The sequence below is a fragment of the Macaca nemestrina genome, chromosome 9, assembly GCF_043159975.1.
Source record: "Macaca nemestrina isolate mMacNem1 chromosome 9, mMacNem.hap1, whole genome shotgun sequence".
In the NCBI taxonomy this organism is placed as follows: Eukaryota; Metazoa; Chordata; class Mammalia; order Primates; family Cercopithecidae; genus Macaca; species Macaca nemestrina.
In genome coordinates, this window is record NC_092133.1 from 136,531,286 (window position 1) to 136,551,650 (window position 20,365).

The 20,365-nt window shown below is 44.1% G+C and overlaps 1 protein-coding gene across 6 annotated transcripts in view; it reads left to right on the top strand.

Moving 5' to 3' along the window:
- Nucleotides 1-20,365, top strand: part of LOC105494351 (Scm like with four mbt domains 2) — a 253,153-nt gene that overhangs the window by 42,133 nt on the left and 190,655 nt on the right. For 5 of the 6 annotated variants that reach the window (XM_011762686.3, XM_011762684.3, XM_011762683.3 and 2 more), the window contains exon 4: nucleotides 1,526-1,766. In XM_011762686.3, coding sequence (XP_011760988.1) covers nucleotides 1,526-1,766 — 241 coding nt within the window. Of the gene's footprint in view, nucleotides 1-1,525; nucleotides 1,767-1,789; nucleotides 7,458-20,365 lie in introns of those variants that run through there. The other variant, XM_071070495.1, reaches the window with a different exon arrangement.

Sequence of the window (20,365 nt, forward strand, 5' to 3'; positions counted from 1 at the left end):
ACCCCAGCCTCTTAAGTAGCTGAGATTATAGGCATGCACCACCATGCCCGATGTGATTCCTTCTTTTAATACAACATTTTATTCTTTTTGGAGGTGCAGCATTCTCTCCAAAAGAAACTTAAGATTTTTATTAAATTTCCGTGACCCTGAAAAGGTAGATCGTGTTTCCATTTCTCTTTATACTCTTTATGCTATGTTTACTAGTTTATTTTGAATGTGATTGTGGCTGTGTAGTGAAACCAAGAGCTAAATATTAAAACATAGCAAAGCTTTCAAGCATACAATGTGGTTATGGTCCCGCAAAAGCCATTGTAACATTTACATCTTAAGATGCTGAGATGATTTGGCAGTTGCCTTAGGCAGGTTAGGAAAGAAACATTGATCACAACTTTTTCCTTCCTTTCTGTACTAAGAAGTTATCAAGTTCTTTCTGTATGGAGTCACTCCCATTTTCCTTGATTCAGTCAATCCTCCCACCTCCCTTTTAATCACAGGATAGTGTCCTGGGGGGCGGAGCTGGAGGTTGTCCTTCAGGATGCAGAAGCTCCCAGGTCTATATGCCAGGTTTAAAGGAAGAGTAGCCTCAGACTCACATAAGTGTGATTGATAATTCTGTCATCTCCTTTAAGCAGTGGCCACTTATGGACAGCAGATATGTCAGCTTTGCAGTGTTAAGACCTACCAGGCTGGAAAGCTTTTTCTGGGAGTGAGGGCTGGTAGATATCAATAGACTGTAACCCTTAATTAAAAAACAAATCCAGGCCGGGCGCGGTGGCTCACGCCTGTAATCCCAGCACTTTGGGAGGCCGAGACGGGCGGATCACGAGGTCAGGAGATCGAGACCATCCTGGCTAACGTGGTGAAACCCCGTCTCTACTAAAAAAATACAAAAAACTAGCCGGGCGAAGTGGCGGCGCCTGTAGTCCCAGCTACTCGGGAGGCTGAGGTGGGAGAATGGCGGGAACCCGGGAGGCGGAGCTTGCAGTGAGCTGAGATCTGGCCACTGCACTCCAGCCCGGGCGATAGAGCGAGACTCCGTCTCAAAAAAAAAAAAAAAAAACGAAAAAAAAAATCCATTTTCTAGGGCCGTGTTGTTCATGGAATAGCAACTATCATGTGGTCCTTGTGAGCCTGTGAAAAGCGTGTAGTCCACATTCAGATGTGCTCTGAGTGTAGAATACACACCAGGTTTTGGAGGCTTTATTTAAAAAGAAGAAAGTTGGTCGTTTCATTAATGTTTTTTATATTGATTACATGTCGAGGTGATAATATTTTGGATATATTGGGTTAAAATATATTGTTAGAATTAAATTTATTCCTTTTTTTTCTTAAAGTGGCTGGCTGCAGATGTAAAGTTTAGCATTACATTTGTGGCTTCCATAGTATATTACTTAGATAAATACATGCCCGTTTTAGAGCACCAGGAGTATTGTTTGTAAGTGCCATGGTTTTAGTGGTTTTTGCCATCTTCTGGATGTATGTGTCTAGGGTAGTAATGGGTTTTCTCTATTTCTGATTCCTTAAGGTTGAAATCAGCATTCAGAGCAACTTCCAGCCAGGAATGAAATTGGAAGTGGCCAATAAGAACAACCCGGACACGTACTGGGTGGCCACGATCATTACCACGTGTGGGCAGCTGCTGCTTCTGCGCTACTGCGGTTACGGGGAGGACCGCAGGGCCGACTTCTGGTGTGACGTAGTCATAGCGGATTTGCACCCCGTGGGGTGGTGCACGCAGAACAACAAGGTGTTGATGCCCCCGGACGGTGAGCCCCCGTTTCAAAGGCTTCGATTTACAAGCCGCCATCCTTCACGATGCCTGTAGTTTGCAAGGAGCAGAGAGAACCTTGCCCAGAATCCTTAACGGTCTTAGTGCAAAGGTCTCACAGTTCTTTTGGAGTTGTTTCTCGGGCTTCCTTAGCTGGAGGGAGATGGGTGCATATTCAGATGTCAGAGCTGGTGCTGACAATGGAGCCAGCCTTGGCTTTTAGGAACTGAAAGTGTGCGTAATCCTTAAATTACTTTTGGAGGGTAAGAAAGGAAGGCTGAGAGGACATCAGGAATTGAGGTCTTGTGTTCTGCGATTGGCCATGTTGCTTTTCTTCTGCTTTAGCAAGTCGACATTTTGAACAGTAACATGGAGCGTCTTAAGCAGGCTTCTCTAATCACTTTTCATCTGTCTTCTTGGGAGGCTGTCAGGGTGTCAAGCTTTCAGAAAACCACACAGATGAGAGAAATGACATTGGTCTCAAGGGAATGGTCAAAACCCATATAGATATGATCAATTTAGTTGCTATAAAGCCACTGTTCTCTATGGGGGCAGTTTTACCCCCCAGAGGACACCTGGCAATGTCTGGAGGCATTTTTGGTCAGGGCTATGGGAGTTGCTACTACCATTTAGTGGGGAGAGGCCAGCGATGATGCTAAACCCCCACAGTGCACAGACAGCCCCATAACTAATAATTACCAGGCTCAGCCTGCCAGCAGTGCTGAGGGGGAGAGAGCCTGCTGGAAAAGAATGGGCTGGACATGATAAATGCATCGAAGGAATTCGTCTGATCCCGTAAGTGAGAAAACTGAGGACAGCTAAGTACGTGAATCTCAACACACCACTCTCTGTTTTATTGTATGATCATGGCAGCAGTGATACTTGCAGGCTCTTGATGCCACCTTGCAAATGTGTGTGGTGTCCTCTTCGTAGCTAGCTGCCTGTTTTCATCTTGAAGTGACGTGTAAACTTGGAGAGGTGAAATCCCCAGGTTCGTTCTGTCCGTGGTATTAGCAGTTGCCTTACTTAGCCTTTCGCAGTATTGGAGCTTTATCTTTTTTTTTTTTTTTGGTTATGATATATTGTTTTTCTGATTATTGGGAATAGCCTGTGGTTTTTAACTACCCTTTGTTATGTGTAATTGATAGTCTGCTAAGAAGGGGGTCATAAAATGGCTGAAGTTAAGAGTTGCATTTATGCGACGTTTGTCAGGATCGAACCCACTGCCATGGCGTTAGCTGATATTTTGACTCTTTATTGTCTCTGAAGAAAGAGAAAAAGGTTGTTCTTTCTTTCCTTCCTGCATTGGGTCTTTGCACCCGCTCTTTCCTATGCCGAGAACCTCCTTCCTTTCTGCGTCCTCCTCCTCCTCCAGCTGTCAGCATAGCTCCCTCTTCCTCCTGCACCAAGGCTGACACTGTCCGTGCTCACAGGCCAGGTCATACCCTATCTGCACCACGTGGCTGCCTGCACCTTCAGTGTGCATCACGGTTGCAGTTGTACTGTCTTTTCTTTTTTGTTTTTCAATATCTAATTTACATGCCATAAAATTCACCACTTTAAAGTGTACAGTTCAGTGATTATTTCACAAGGTCATGCAACCATTATTACTATCTAATTCCAGAACGTTTTTTATCCCCTCCAAAGTCACTCCCCATTCTCCCCCTCCCCAGAAAACCCCTGGCAATCACTAATGTACTTTCTCTTTCTGTAGATATTCCTATTCTGGGCATTTTACATGCATGGAAGCCTATGCTGTGTCACCTTTTGTGTTTGGCTTATTCTCCTAAGCATAGTGTCCCCAGGGCTCATCCCCATGGTAGCTCGTGTCAGAATTTCCTTCCTTTTTAAGGCTGAATCATATTCTATCATATTCTCTGGCATGGATCGATCACATTTTGTTCTCATTTCATCAGTGGGTGGACATTTAGATGCAGCTGTACTTCCACTTGGGTGGTTCTTTGAACGGAGTACACTTTATCCCCTTAAGACAGTAAGCTGCATGGTGTGAACCCGCTTATCTGAGTACAGCAGCTCTAGCACATGCTGCCTGTGCTTGAGGAATTCTCAGTAAAGGTTCACTGAGTAATTGAGTGATGTACTGAAGAAGGTGAAAGTGCTGCTCACATGGTAGTCAGAAATAGCAAGGAAAAGAACAGTCGTTGTTACAAAGGTCGGAAGCACGTGCGCTCTCCTTCACCTTTCCTCCCTGAGCTGCCAGTAGAGCCGTGTGCACCTTCTCTCTGGACGTGCGAGCCTGGATTTCCAGCCTCTCTATTCAGGTGAGTGCTGGAGAATGGCTGTTACTAAGTCAGGTTTTATTTTTAGTTCCCACTCCAGCTCTGCGTAAGCAAATCGTAGGGTCAGGAGGCACACCCTGGGAGGCACAGTGCATGCTCATGCTTTTGGTAATGTCTGATTCACTCAGCCCCAGACCCAGCCTAAATGGGTCCTGAGTGACACTGTTAGATCTGCCTTTGAATTAAAACCGCCACTGAGATGAGAAGCTGTGGTGTGACGTTTGATTAATTTACCTATGATTTCTGATCCGTCGTGAAATAAATCAGCCTTGATGGATGAATTGTACTAATGGAATATTGAGGAAATACCAGGTCTAGTTAGAGATTTAGAGACCTTCCCCCATCCCCAACTCTGCATGCAGGTGCCACACGTTTATGCCACCGCACACTCGGGGGGGTGCATTCATGCTGGGGGCCAGGTACATGCTTGGGGGCACCAAGAGAAGGGCACACAGAGGGGGCACATAGAGTGGGTGGGAGCCTCAGGCCCCATCCTTGTTGCCGACAGTTTTACCATCACATTCATGACTCACTCTTCAAGTTTGACACTTGAGTCTTGAAAGGCCCTTGGAAAGGATGTAAGATGATTTCACTTTGTAATAGCTTCTCTAGTGAACGGTTTTAGAGACAAGTTCTGGGGTCTTGAATCTGAATACTCTAAGAGCTAATGGGTTCATTTGGTAAAAATGTATGCTGTTGCTTGAGAAAGAGGGCAGACTTTATTAATCAATTCTTCCTTCTCCCTCAGAAGACAAATGTGACAGCAGTCACATTCTTGGAAACACCATCAAATTTGTATCCTACTGACTTTGTGCTATTAGACAAGACACAGCCACACTTAAAATGACAAGTTCAAAAAGAAAAATGAGAAAACCCTGGAAAAAGGGAAACTGTGAATGTGATGGAAATATTTAAAGTCTACTCAGTTGTTAACAACTTATGCTAATTTGAGGAATTCTTCAGTGATTTTTTTAAAGAACTCAAAAAAATTTAGTGAATAATCAATATGACTTGGAGATCTTTAGTATGGAGAGCAGAGTCAGGAAATAGCAGGTTCATGGGGCAAGAGGTTTTATTGATTGCTGTAGGACAGAATAATTATTGCTTTGTAGCCAGAGGCGGCAGTTGTTCCGGAGGGAATAGTAGAATCTATTTTTTGAACAAGGATTCTTGTTCTTGTGTTTTTTTTTCTGTCTTAGAGAGCTGATACCATTGTAAATTCTGCAACTGTACCTGGTCGATCTTTGCTGTGGTTAAACTTGAAAGGCACTGCAGAATATCAACAGGAGTTATAGCAATCCGGGGTGCATAATGTTTCTGTTTGGGAGGCTTCTTGGTGAGAGGGAGATTTTCTTACTGATTCCAGGAGTCAGAGTGGTAGAAAGGGAAGGGGCCCGTGGTTGCAACCCAAGATCTGAGTTCCTATCTCGCCTTTGCCATTAACTTAGCTCCATGGGTGAGTCCCCTTCTTGGGGTTCTCATCTTTTCGGGAGGGGTGTTTTAGTCTGTTCTCACACTGCTGATAAAGACATAGCTGAGACTGGTAATTTATAAAGAAAAAGATGTTTAAGCACGGCGCGGTGGCTCACGCCTGTAATCATAGCACTTTGGGAGGCCAAGGCAGGCGGATCGCGAGGTCAGGTGTTCGAGACAAGCCTGGCCAACATGGTGAAATTCCGTCTCTACTAAAAATACAAAAATTAGCTGGGCATGATGGTGTGTGCCTGTAATTCCAGCTACTCAGGAGGCTGAGGCAGGAGAATCTTTCGAACCTGGGAGGCAAAGGTTGCAGTGAGCTGAGATTGCGCCGCTGCACTCCAGCCTGGGCGACAGGGCGAGACTCCATCTAAAAAAAAAAAAAAAAAGAAAAGAAAAAGAAGTTTAATGGATTCACAGTTCCACATGGCTGGGGAGGCCTCACAGTCATGGTAGAAGGCAAATTAGAAATGAGGAGCAAAGGCACGTCTTACATGGTGGCAGGCAAGAGGGCTTGTACGAGGGAACTTCCCTGTATAAAACCATCAGATCTCGTGAGACTTATTCAGTATCATGAGAGTAGCACAGGAAAACCTGCTCCTATGATTCCGTTACCTCCCACTGGGTCCCTCCCACAACATGTGGGGATTATGGGAGCTGCAAATCAAGATGAGATTTGGGTGGGGACACAGCCAAACCATATCAAGGAGGTTGTGGTATAGAATCTCTAAAGAGCTTTCCAGTCGGAAATGCCTGGGTTTGTGATCCTTGTGAAGGAAGAAAGGAAGGAGGGTTTGGGTGCTAGTTTTCCTATATAATGCACGAGGAATGGAGTTTTTTTTTGGAGTTAAGATCCATGGACGTCTAGCCTAGGAATCTGTCCAAAGCATGGACATCAAGTTTCTGAATTACTGTTGGAGGTGAGGACAGTTTAACAGATTGGGAGACACTGTCATTAGGTCAGCAAGTTATGGCGTGTGCCTGGGTAGAATTTTCCCCCACAAAGAATTGTAGGCCCGAGTTCCCCATTGGAACCAGAGAACTGAGAGTCATTAGTCCTTAGCTGAGTAATCAGCAGAATCTGAGTCAAGTCAGTTGGTTGTGGATAATAGCCTGGGAGTGTTTGCGAATTTTGTCCTTGTTTCATGGGAGGAGGGAGAGAATACCTTTCTTTGTCAGACGGAGGTTGCAGAGCTCCAGATCTTTGAGGACACTTTGGGATTCTCCAAAGTAGTTTTCTAGTACCTGGAGTCACTGCATTGAAAAACAGTGGTTTTATTATCTTAGATGATAGTTTTACAGAGCACCTAGGACCCTGTGCAGTCCCATGTTTTCCTGCATTGCTATTTTAAATTAATATAAGCTGTGAATTAATGCAAGCCTTCATTAGTCTGTGAAATGGTCCAAGGAAGGAGAAACAGCATGGCGGCAGCTCCAGGAGATGCCATCACCGGGGGATTCCCATCAGCAGGCAGAGCTCCATTAATAAACTCGCGTTTAGAGACCCAGGCTCCATGGCCAATTGGCCGTTCAGGGAGCAGTGTTCCTGCTTGTGAGCTAATCGGGGCTAATCTTTCATATTAAAAGTATTAAGGAACATACTACATTAAAGCGTCACTCAGTGCTACGGAGGATTATGGCTCTTATTAGTGGAGCAAAATGTAAAACGTTTTGGTTTAGTAAATCCATAAGACTTGATTTATTCATAAGCACACGCGATGCTCGCAAAGGGCAGCTGCCAAATAATTATTGTTTATGGTGAGAATATATGGAAATCATTTAATCCAGTGACGACTTCATTGTTATTTATTGAAAAGCAGCGACATTACCTCTTAATGTGTGGGACCGGGAAGCTTTGGAGATTTAGTCGATGCCTGCCGAGCCCTGAAAAGGATGCTTGTGGAAGATTGCAGGTAAGTATGTGGGATGATGCGGCTCCAAATAACACCCCTTGGCTTGTAAATGGAGATGTATTTATGAGTGCTTTCTACCGTTGCAATAAAAGTATTGGAATTATAGTGCCTTAGGAGTCATGCCACTAATTTTTATTTTCCCTGTTATTAAAATTTCTGTCGTTTGAATTGCGTACTCTGCAACCTTGCCAGAATGACTCAATTTACCATTCAAACTTAAATCAAAATTAGTGGAGTTAGTTAATATACAACTCATTTGAATAAAGGAATGTTTATTCATGAAGTGTGAGGAGAAAGTGTGAAGATGGCCTTATGTTTATGTGGGCAGCTCCTGCCAAGTTTTAAAGCCTGGTTATAGGACTGTTCTTGGGAATTGCCATTTTTACTATAGTTGATTGTAGAGGACAAGATGCTGGCAGGTGGCACATGGCACAGGAAAGTGACCAGACAGCAGGACTTAACCGGCTGCGACATGGCTCAACTATGGACTCCGAGAAGTAGAATTAGGCTATGTTTTCATGAGACTGACCATTTTTAAAATTTACATTTTATAATGTCAATGACATTTTAGTAATATTAAGGGAACTTAATCACATCGTTTTCTTTGGCTATCTGACATTGTAACTGGAGTTTCACTTGTTTATCAATAAGAAAATTTAGTACATATGCTAAAAACTCAAAGAGCAAAATGAATCCTAACTGGGCACCCAGGGTTGAGGCAAGCAGAGAGACCCTCATTAAATATTAGATAGCTCAGTATAAAGAGAGCAGAACACATTGGTATAAGAAAGGGTAGGATTATTTGACAAGTATGTCTGTAAATAAACCAAAAGTCATAGATACTTTATTTAAAAATATTTAAATATTCTAAACTTTTTAAATAAATATTTTAAAAAATGAGCTAGTATTGTATTGTCAAAAAGCCATTTTTGAGGATGGTGTGTGAAAGAAGGAACATTCAGAGAGGAAACAAAGTAACCCTTTCTCCGAAGGCACCGAATAGACCTTCTACAATAATTCCCATGGTTTTGAATTCTATCTGATCAAGTAGAGAGTCTGTGAACACATTCATCATGGTGTAGACCAGGATGGGCTTGGCCTGTAGATGTGTGTGACAGAGAGAGTAGGTATGTGTGTGTGTGTAACTGTTGGTGCAAACAGTATTTAATTTTAATTTCTGTCATTTACACATCACATCATGAAAGAGTCCTCCTATGAATCAAAACCCTTCATATAGGTAATGGTGAATAACTTTGTGTATGAGTAAAAAATGAATAGTTTTTTTTTTTTCCCCAGAAATCCCTATTCGGTGTTTGTATTTGTTTTTCACTGCTCACAAGATGCCACCTACTCTCTTTTTTATTTTTTATTTTAATTTTTTTGAGGCAGGGTCTCACTCTGTCACCCAGTCTGGAGCGCAGTGGCCTGATTTTGGCTCACTGCAACCTCTGCCTCCCGGGGTCAAGCTATCCTTCTACCTCAGCCTCCTGAGTAGTTGGAACTACAGGCACGCACCACCATGCCTGGCTAATTTTGTATTTTTGTAGAGATGGGGGTCTTTGTGTGTTGCCCAGGCCAGTCTTGAACTCGTGAGCTCAAACGATCTGCCTACCTCAGCCTCCCAGAGTGCTAGGGTTACAGGCATGAGCCACCGTGCCTGGCCCCATACACTGTCTTTGGTCATCTTGGACAGTGAATGAATGAATCACGAATTTCATTCTGTTTGTGTCATAGCTCTCCAATTAGAAGATATTTTTGTGTGCACCTCCTGTGGTACCGGGTAGTGACATTTAATCCTGTCAGTCCTCAGAACATCCTTATGAAGTGGCTGGTATTATTTTTATTTCATAGTTGAAGAAAGTGTGTCTGTTCCCCGATCAGGCAGTTGGAAGTAGATTTTAAGCTAAGAGGATTCTGGCCAGTTCTGAAATCCTTGCTTTGAAAATAGCAGGGGGTCTGTAAATATTTTGTTGATTCGATGATATCATTAAGACTTTAGATTAGAGTGGTCAGACTGACTATCACTGAGAAACGTTGTAGGGTTGGTTTCTTGGTGATTTTTAAGAGTAGGGTAGAAAGCTGCTGTCCAGAATATTTTCCAATTTGTCTTTTTGGCGGCAAATACATGGAAGAGATGCGGTCTGGAAGTTCTTTGCCGAATGGTAACCATGAGATTATGTAAAGTTATGTAAATTGCATCAGATGCTATTTGGGTTTTTCTGCACTACATGAAAACTGTAAGCACGAAGCAGTGACTAGAAGGTTTTCCTTTTTGGTGCTAGTCATAAATGAATTTATTTTCTCCTGCTTCTCAACCCAGCAACATATGTAATTTAAGTCAAGCATGTGTTTGATTCTGAGTGGAATTCGAGGGGGAGTTGGTGCTGTGTGTTTCCATGGCCTCGTGGCTCATTTTTGCCTCCATGTTAACTCCTTCACTTCCGAAACTGTCAGAGCCTCCAACTCATCTGGTCTCTCCCTCCCTTGGTGCCCCACCTCCCCTTGTAAGGATCCTGGCCCCGGCCTCCTCCAGATGCAGCTCAGATGATCATGGCCTTGAGTGCATGGAGGGCTCAGCTCCCATCCAGCCCCGTTCCTGCTCTGGGTGGACCCTGGAACGTCCTGAATGATCCTCGGGTGTCACTTGCAAGGGAAGCCCCATGTCACCTTTACACAGACAAGCCCCCGTGGGCACAGCTCAGCCTGTAGGACATCTGGCTGTTCCAGGCTTGACCCTTCCTCGTTGACCTCCCTTTATTCCCCCTCCACCTCCACTTGTTCACTCTTCATCGTGCCGCTGACCGTCCTCTAGTTTGTTGGACTGGGGAGCTTCTCCCACTGTGCTCCCAGCTCTGGCCTCCTATACAAGACTCTGACTTCCCTGCTGCTTCTTATTAAGTCTCCTCTCGTGGCTCCATGTTTCAGGGCATACCTCCATTCCAGGGCCAAGCAGATGTTCCAGGGCCATGCTGGTGTCCCAGGGCCATGCGGATGTTCTGGGGCCATGCCTCCATTCCAGGGTCACCATGCCTCCATTCCAGGGCTACCATGCCTCCATTCCAGGGTCACCATGCCTCCATTCCAGGGCCAAGCAGATGTTCTAGGGCCATGCTGATGTTCTGGGGCCATGCTTTCATTCCAGGGCCACCATGCCTCCATTCCAGGGCCAAGCAGATGTTCCAGCGCCACGCTGATGTTCTAGAGCCATGCCTCCGTTCCACAGCTGTACAGATAGTCTCGGGCCATGCCTCTGTTCCAGGGCCATGCAGGTGTTCTAGGGCCATGCTTTCATTCCAGGGCTATGCTGATGTCCCAGGGCCATGCTGGGTTCCATTGAGTTTCATTCCAGGGCTGTGCCAACATTCCAGAGCCATGCCAACGGTCGTGCCTCCAGCTCTAGTCCTTCAGTTCTGCTGGTCATTAGGGAGAGTCTGCGTTTTTGAGCCTGGCTCTTAGGGAATGGTTGCTTTGTGCATAACTTGTCTCCTGAGTCTAGAATCATGTTCAAGCTTGGCGAGTACAACTTCAGTTCAAAGTCTTGGGAACTTAGATGGTTCCCAAAGATGATTCAGAGGTGAATTTGGAATTGTTTGAGTCAAGGTTTTCCAGAGAAATAGACCTGATAGGATCGGTACATATGTAGCAAGAGATTTTACATTTAGGAACATGTGATTGTGGATGATGGGTGAGCCCAAAATCCAGTGGGGGAAGATCTGTATGCTGGAAACTTAGGAAAGAGCTGCAGTTGGAGTCTGAAGACCATCTACTGTAGAAGCAGGGGGAGCCAGTGTTGCAGATGAAGTCCGAAGGCTGCCTGCTGGAGAATCTTCTCTGGCTCCCGGGAGGTCAGCCTTTCAATCTATTCCGGCCTTCAACTGATTAGACGAGGCCCACCCACACGCAGGAGGACGATCTGCTGCTCAGTGTGTACTTACTTAAATGTTACTCACCTCCAACACCTTCACAGAAACACCCAGAGTAATGTGTGACTAGATGTCTGGACACCGTGGCCCAGCCAAGTTGACACATAAAATTAAACCTGCCAGGCGTGAATTCAGAGTTAGAACTGCATCACCCACTTGCTCTCCCCTAGTGTCATCTTAATGCCTTCTGGAGAGGCAGAACATTTTGTGTACACTTGGAATCCCTGTGCTGATTTGCCTTAAAAGACACTGTTCAGTTGATATTTCTGAATATAGATGCCCTTAACAGAAAGCTCTGGTAGCAGTTCGAGAGATTGTGAAGTAAATGCATGGATTATCTTTAATTCTGTGAAAGTATAAATGTCAGAGTGACAGGTCAGAGATTCTCTTGAAAACCAATACAAAGTGGGTAGGAAGAAGAGGCAGAGATATTTCACCTATTTTTAGGCTCACTGCCTGCTGCTCAGTAGGGCCACCATGATTTATCTGAGTTCAGTGTCAGTTTCCATAACTGCTTATTACTCTACAGGTACCCACTGGGATTACTTACAAGGGATTTTGCTAATGAGGATGTACTTCCGGATACAAGGTTCTGTGGCATGCATTTAAAAAGGCGGTAGCTGGCTGGGCGCAGTGGCTCACGCCTGTAATGTAATTCCAGCACTTTGGGAAGCCAAGGAGGGAGGATCCCATGAGGCCAGGAGTTTAAGACCAGCCTGGCCAACATAGTGAAATGCTGTCTCTATTAAAAATACAGACAATAGCCAGGCGTGGTGGCAGGTGCCTGTAATCCCTACTTGGGAGGCTGAGGCAGGAGAATTGCTTGAACCCAGGAGGCGGAGGTTGCAGTGAGCCGAGATCACGCCACTGTACTCCATCCTGGGTGACAGAGCAAGACTCCATCTCAAACAAAACAAAACACAACAACAACAACAAAAACGCAGTAGCTAGTGTGCTTTCATCATGGGTTGCCTTGAACTCCTTTGAGAGCCTGCATCTTAATCATTATATGGCCTGTCCTCAACCCTGAGAAAAAGCGAACACGTGAACAGCCTTTGAGGTTAGCATTACACTTCCACCAGGATGAGAGGGGTCTCCAGCCTGGGGTGTGTCTTTTAGAGAATGCAGAGAATCACATGCACAGACAACTATGTGTATTCAAGAGCACGGAGCTGCCTCTCCCTCAGATCCTGTTTCCAGGACTGTTCCCCAGCAACTGTACCTACACATCAGGCTCAAACGGAGAGATTCTCTGCATCTCTCGTGCCCTTGGGAGAAAAACAGCTGTGTCTGAATGCTGTGATTTTGTGAGCTGTGGTGTTGCCACTGTTAGAGTAAAAGATACATTAATGGTCAAATTACTTCTTTCAGAAAGCACAAATATAATACATTTTTTATGTAGTGAAGAATCACTTTGCAATAGTGCTGAGCAGTTTCTATTCTAGAAGAAATTAGTACAGAATTTCCAACAGTTATATACGTTGACTGGGACTTTTTTTTTTTTTTTTTTTTTTTTGAGATGGAGTCTCGCTCTGTTGCCCAGGCTGGAGAGAGCAGTGGCTCTATCTTGGCTTACTGCAGTCTCTGCTTCACAGATTCAAGCAGTTCTCTGCCTCAGCCTTCTGAGTAACTGGGATTACAGGTGCCTGCCACCACGCCCAGCTAATTTTTTTGTATTTTTAGTAGAGAAGGGATTTCACTATCTTAGCCAGGCTGGTCTTGAACTCCTGACCTTGTGATCCACCCGCCTTGGCCTCCCAAAGGGCTGGGGTTACAGGCATGAACAAAATTAACTTTGTTTTACAAAATGAAAATGAAATATTTTACCATACAAATTCACACTATTTTCACACATGGGAATCTGGAACCCTAGACGTGACATGGATGAAGCCGATGTTGACTTTTTACATTGGCAACTGAGTGAATGTTGAATGCTAGAACTGTGGATAGTTTTATTTCTTTATAAACACGCTTAATGAGATTTGGTGCTGAAAAAATAAAATATTTAATTTTATTTTAATATTTTAAATTAAAGGGTTTGATATTCACTAATTTTAATTTGCATTTTCCTGTTAATTTTAGTAGATACTTTAGAATCTTAGAGTAGGAGGACATTTGGAATCGTTGGACACTTAGAAGGAAAATAGCATTTTTGAACAAAATGATTAAAAAATTTGAATTTAGCATTTTCTTCAGTTTATGTATTTTGATGAAAAGAATTAAGATGAAGTAGATTGGGTATAATGATATTTTATCTTCTAATCTGTTAGGCGATTTCTGTGACTAGAACATAAATTATGTGAAAATCTAGATTTTTAACTAAATAGTTAATTTTGCTGAAAGGAAAGCCAAAGGGATAAAGATATAATCATTTATGACTTATGTAAGTCTTTATTTGATTACTCATCTAAACATTGCTGGCCCATCAGCAGAACACCCAGACTCATGTTGTCATAATTGAATTTAGTCATCTCTGGCTTTTTGCCAACTTTCTGTCATCTGTGCACTAGCGCTTTTCCAGACTTTTTGATTGACATTATGAAGATATATTTGTCAGTGTAGGAGGACAGAGCATACTTTACTTAAAAGCCTGTTTGCTTGATTAATAACTTGTAAATCTTAAACATGTGCTACGTGAGCTACATTTGTATTCGCACCTGGTGTGTCTGGGCCCGTTTTAGGGTTCAGCTAGAGCCCCTGTGAATTAGAAGTCTTTCTTAGGATGATTTGGGCACGAATGGATTTAGGGAGCCAGTTTCTACATCCACCAGGCCTGTCTCTTCCATGAGACTGAGCTGCCTGAGAATAAACCAGTGCTGTCCTTTCCCTCCTGTCCCGCCCTCTCTCCCTCTTTCCTCTCCCGCGTTAGTTGAGAAGGATGCCACCATCTGAGGTATGGAGATCTCATACCCACCATGCCAGCTGTGACATCCAGACACACCAGCTTATCTTTTTATGTTTACTCGTGACACTGCCATGTTATTCATATTGTTTTGACCAAGACTAATGACAATTTTAATAATCTAAGCCAAAAGAAAATTTTTCTTTTATGGTCGAAAAATTTTTTTTAAAAGTTGAATTATATACTGCCTACTTTTTGTTGTTGTTGCAGAGAAATTGGATAGGATAAACATCATGAGACTGTTGGGATAAGAGTCTGCTTCTATAATTTCAGGGAGGAAAAAGAACTCTATACAGGCTATTAAAGTAGTACTGATACATGTATATTTTTATTTTTATTTTTTGTTTTATTTATGTTTTTTTTTGGAGAGGGAGTTGTACTCTGTCACCCAGGCTGGAGCGCAGTGGCACGATCTCGGCTCACTGCAACCTCCAGCTCCCGGGTTCGAGCGATTCTCCTGCCTCAGCCTCCCAAGTAGCTGAGATTACAAGCACGTGCCACCACACCCAGCTAATTTTTTGTATATTTAGTAGAGACAGGGTTTCGCCATGTTGTACAGACTGGTCTCGAACTCCTGACCTCAGGTGATCCGCCCACCTCGGCCTCCCAAAGTGCTGGGATTATAGGCGTGAACCACTGTGCCTGACCTTTTATGTATAATTTTAAATGTAGGATGGAAGGTATCAGATCATTTACTGAGTATATTTATGGGAGTAATATGGGAGTTTTATTCCAAATGTCAGAGTTGCAATACACAGGAAATTACATCCTTTGTGACTATTGAAATGAATGAAACATTTCTCAATGCCACATTGAAAATGCATGATGGGAGGACATGAGGTTTTCAAGATTCTTGTATGGGGGGTATATGAACAAGAAAGTTTGAGGACCAGTTTTCACAGATGGTACTCAACCACAGCCCTTCTCGTTCATCCATTAAGATGTTTTTTTCTTTATGATTTAGATGCTTAGACGTTCTCAGGGCTTTGGAAGGATTTATCATAATTGAGCATTTGCTGAGTTTCTATTTCCGTCATTGGATTCCTTTGGTAATATATTTGCAAGTCTTTCTCTGAGTTCTTTGCTAATAGGAAAACAAGAGCTGACAGGAAGATCTTGGGTTGATGGATAAAAATGGCTACTGGCTGCTGATTTGGTCCACTGTATCACCACATTACTGTTGCCATAGAAATGGAAACACTTTAATATCAATCAGTGCATATTGGGGTTCTACGCTGTGCCTGGTGTTTTTTGGGTGGGAATTTATGATATGGTTGTTATTAAGCATTTTGTATTGAAGCACACTGCTAATATAGTCAACTCTTGGCTGATACCAACTCAATTTTGGCAAAGTGTGTTTTCTGTGATGGTCCCCAGTGTACTTATTTATTTGTTGGCCATTTCTGCCCTGCTCTTGACTGTTTCACTCCTTGGTTTAGCAAGAGGTGTTGGGAGCTGATTTGAAACTCTGATCTCTGGAAGCGTGGGGAATATGACTCCTCTAGTCTGGGTAGGAACTTCTCTGAGATAGTATTTCTTTTCTTTTGAGTTTTTAAAATGTGCCTGTCTAAGCCTGGGCAACATAGCGAGACGCCATCTCTAAAAAAGAAATTCACCAGGTGTGGTGGTGCACGCCTGTAGTCCCAGCTACTCAGGAGGCTGAAGCAGGAGGATTGCTTGAGCTCAGGAGGTCGAGGCTGCAGTAAGCTGTGATTGCACCACTGCACTCCCACCTGGGTGACAGAGTGAGCCCCTGTCTCAAAATGTCTTTATGCCAAACATTTTTAGAGGTCTGTTCAACTGCTCTGGAAACTTCCAAGAGCCGGGCGCTGACCTGACCCTGGCACCTGGAGTGTTCCTTCTGGGAGAATCCGCCTGTGGTTGAATAGAAAGACCCCTGCTCTCGGCCGGGCGTGGTGGCTCAAGCCTGTAATCCCAGCACTTTGGGAGACCGAGACGGGTGGATCATGAGGTCAGGAGATCGAGACCATCCTGGCTAACACGGTGAAACCCCGTCTCTACTAAAAAAATACAAAAAAGTAGCCGGGCGAGGTGGCGAGCGCCTGTAGTCCCAGCTACTCGGGAGGCTGAGGCAGGAGAATGGCGTGAACCCGGGAGGCGGAGCTTGCAGTGAGCTGAGATCTGGCCACTGCACTCCAGCCTGGGCGACAGAGCGAGACTCCGTCTCAAAAAAAAAGAAAGAAAGACCCCTGCTCTCTGCTGGTATTGAAACAAAACATGGGCATCTCTGGAACTGAGTTCTGTATAGTAAGTGACTCCTCCGGCCAGCATACGGGGTGGGAAGTGCTGGTGTGAGTCGCGTGGCCTGAGCGAGGGGCTCAGGCCTGCCCAGAAAACAGCCACTTCTTCTGCTTGCATCACACTGTCCTCATCTTCACGGTGACGAATTGACATAACCTTGCTCTCACTTTGATGGCAAACACTGTCTGTAACCTGTCACATGGAAAGTTCCCTCCTCATCACATTATCAGGGAATAAGAGGGTTTTTTTTTTTTTTTTTGGTAAGAGGGTTTAATAGACCTTGACAAAGGGCTGTATGAGTGGAGAAGTGACTGTGCCCTAATAGCAGGACACTTGAAATACAGCCACAGGGCCATAGTATCTTTCCCTTGGTCAGTAGCTCCTCACCCAGCCACGTCCACTGTCCAGAATACTGTCAAGGAGTTACCTGTTTACCTGCTGTGAGCTCAGAGAATTTTGATCATACTGCCTTTAAAATGATTATTTTTGTTCTGTGCTATACTTGTTTGTGGATACCCGATCTCAGCCATTTGCTTGTGAAAGTGAGGCTGTGTGAATGTTTTGTTATCAGAAATACACATTTTGGATCCTAATGCCACCACTTAGTTAAATATGCGAACCTGGGCTAGGTATTTTCTCTCTCAACTTTGTGACCTGCAATATTCCCGTGTGTAAACTGGGGATAATGAGGCCCGCCTTACAGGATCGTTTTGTGCATTCAATGGGATTCGTGGAAACTCCTTAGAGCAGCGCTAAGAATGAAGGTGGTAATGAGAAATGCAATTGTTATCCATCCTCATTCTTCTGGTTAAGGATGGTATTTTATTCACCTTTTGATTTCTTATAATGCCTTGCACATAGTTAAAGCTCAGCAGTTGTTAAATGAATAAAGAACAAAGCCTCCATGCAAAAACAACAACACACAACTAATTAGTACTAGTGTTTGTGTATTATTCACTGGAGGGCCTTTTCAAATCCTACTACATGCATAGACAACAATCACGTTATTTGATTTTGAAACCCAGCACATGTTGGAAGCAGAAAATTAGAAGCATGAGAAGACAGCTGTTAGTCGTGCATATTGATATCACAAGTAAATCATAGCGGGCCACCCAATTGCAAGGAAGGAGGTAGAGGAGCTGGGAAAAATGGTATCAACAGTAGAGCAATCTGATGCCATTTACCACAGGAGCAGATAGCCCCATCCACAGATCCAGAGGGTGTGTGGTTACTACCAAAGGAATTGCCAACTATTGCATAGTAAAGCAGAATAATTGATTTATGGCACTCAATCCTCCAAAAAGTTGTAAATTTCTTTGATATCTACCAAGTAGGTGGCAACAGCAAAGGCTAACCTCAGGGGGATTTGCACGGAGGAAAAGCAAGATTGTGAAAACCTGCTGTTCTAGGAGTTGAAATGTATTATTATTATAGCTCTGGTAGAACTCTTCTCTTCTTTGTCAGGCGGACTTAAAAGATAGAACAGTCTTAATTCCAGTTTGCTAAAAGTGGGAACTCTGTAAACCAACACAGTGAGCCTGGAGCAATGACAAGCTACACAAAAATTAAACGTATTTGTATTTCAAGATGTAGCGAGCTATCGTGGCCAGTTCATGGCCACTTTGGGAAGGCATTTGTCAGGAGGAAGCAAGATGGCACTAAAGTGTGGCAGAGGACAGATGTTAGAGCCATCATGGGTGTAGAATAAGGCAGGCCTGGAAGGGTGGCTGGTTGGGGTCACACCTGATAGTTCAGATATCTTTTGCTATTGATTTTCTAATTTTCTAAGATGAAGTGTTAAGGTCCCAGCATGTGGCATGTGCCTCCAGATGGACAATTCAGGTTGCATGCCTCAGACCTGGGGATTGGGACTGGCCAGAACAGAGAAGATCCCATCAGCAGGATGGACCCCATGGAAAAAAAAATCTAGGAACTAAGACACAATTGGGCAGGAATCTGGGAAACTTATTAGGAAGGATCAAGGCTGACTTTGCCACCATGACCCAGCCCCGAACACGATGGGAAGAGGGCTGTGGAGTGGGGCTGTGGGCGGCACTTCCCGGGGCCCTGAATGAAGCAAGCTTGGAGAGGGAGCTGGTGTGTGGGTCTGAGTGGCTCCTTGAATGTCAGCATGCGCCTATGAGGTGCCGATGTAGCCTTCCTGCCTCTTTGAGAGTTGGCTTCCCATAGGGACATCCTAGACACTGGATGATTTTTGCATCGGCATCTTCAGTCCATCAAATACAGTCCTTGAAATCCCAGTGTCCTCAGTTGGTGATGGGCAGGGGACAGACATTTGTGGTCTCACGCTGAGGGTCTTAGGAAGCAAGACGTGGATAAAAGAGTCAGGGATTGAGGACCGGGCACGGTGGCTCACACCTGTAATCCCAGCACTTGGGGAGGCTGAGACAGGCAGATACCTGAGGTCAAAACCAGCCTGCCCAACATGGCAAAACCCTGTCTCCACTAAAAATACAAAAAATTAGCCAGGCGTGGTGGCGGGCACCTGTAATCCCAGCTACTTGAGAGGCTGAGGCAGGAGAATTGCTTGAACCTGGGAGGTGGAGGTTGCAGTAAGAGCTGAGATCACACCACTGCTCTCCAGCCTGGGCGACAAGATCAAAACTCCGTCCTCCCCACCAAAAAAAGAAAAAAAAAGAGTCAGGGATTGAAAGTGAGAGGATCCAAACTGCATCCTGGTCTGCCCATAGGGTGTTCTGTCCACTTTAAGTTTGACATGGTGGTTCTGAACCAAGCCTGAGACTGTGTTGGGGTGAAATTCTGGAGGGCTGCAGAGTTAGGCAGTCTGTGCTGAGCATTCCATCACACGTGCCATTCCACACCATTTGGAGATTGAGCAGAACAGCTCTGATTGATGCTGGGCCATTTTGTTTTAGATCATTTTCACATTTATGAAATCTGAGGTTATGGAAAGTTCCTGTGATTCTTGTGATTTCAGGAGAGGGGATTTAAAAATGGATAGGGAGGTTCGTCACAGATTCATGAGATTTAGGAGTGAGAAGGAAAGCAGAGTCGGAGAGGTGGAGAGTGGGTAAGTGACCATCCTTGACCTGGGATCTCTGTGACCAGGGCTCTCTCTGTTTCTCATCCAAATGTCCTTTGTGGAGGTCTCATCCTTGTCATGGTGGTGACAAGACACCGAACTTACCACTTCTAAGGACTTGAACACCCTGAGAGCCAGAGGCTGCAGAAATGACTGTGGCAGGTTCCCTGCCACTCACGGAAACTGAAATGTACCAAAGAGCTTATATCCAGGCCAAACAGCACTTGTGTTGGAGAAGTTGCCTTTCTCTCAAAAAGGATGGATAGGAAGCAGTTTTTTAAATCAATGTGCCTGCTTTCTGAATATTAGCACAAATCTGGTTATATCCAACAGAAGATAGAATGATTATACAACACGAGGCTTAAATGTTTGTCTTTTAAAATGTTCTTAGGGTATGCAGCAAGAATTCACAGTGGTTAACCTGTATTTCCAAAGAGATTTAATCAGAGGAAGTATCAAAGAATTGAAGATTAGTATGATTTTGAGGGTTTTCCTAATTATTTTTCTGATGATTTCTTATCAACTAACAGAGCTGTTAAGCAGAGTTGATTAAACAATGCCAGTTTTTTGAAAAGCCCTTAATGACATTTACACAGCGGTTACCAAGAGCCCCTGAAAGCCCATCATGGATTATAGGAACAAGTTATAGCCATTAAAACGATCTGTAATTATTTTTTTTTCGTAGTAGGGAGTGATGTCAAGTCATTAGCTTCTGTTCAACATATTTCTTAGAAAAGGATGTCTCACAACTTCTTCT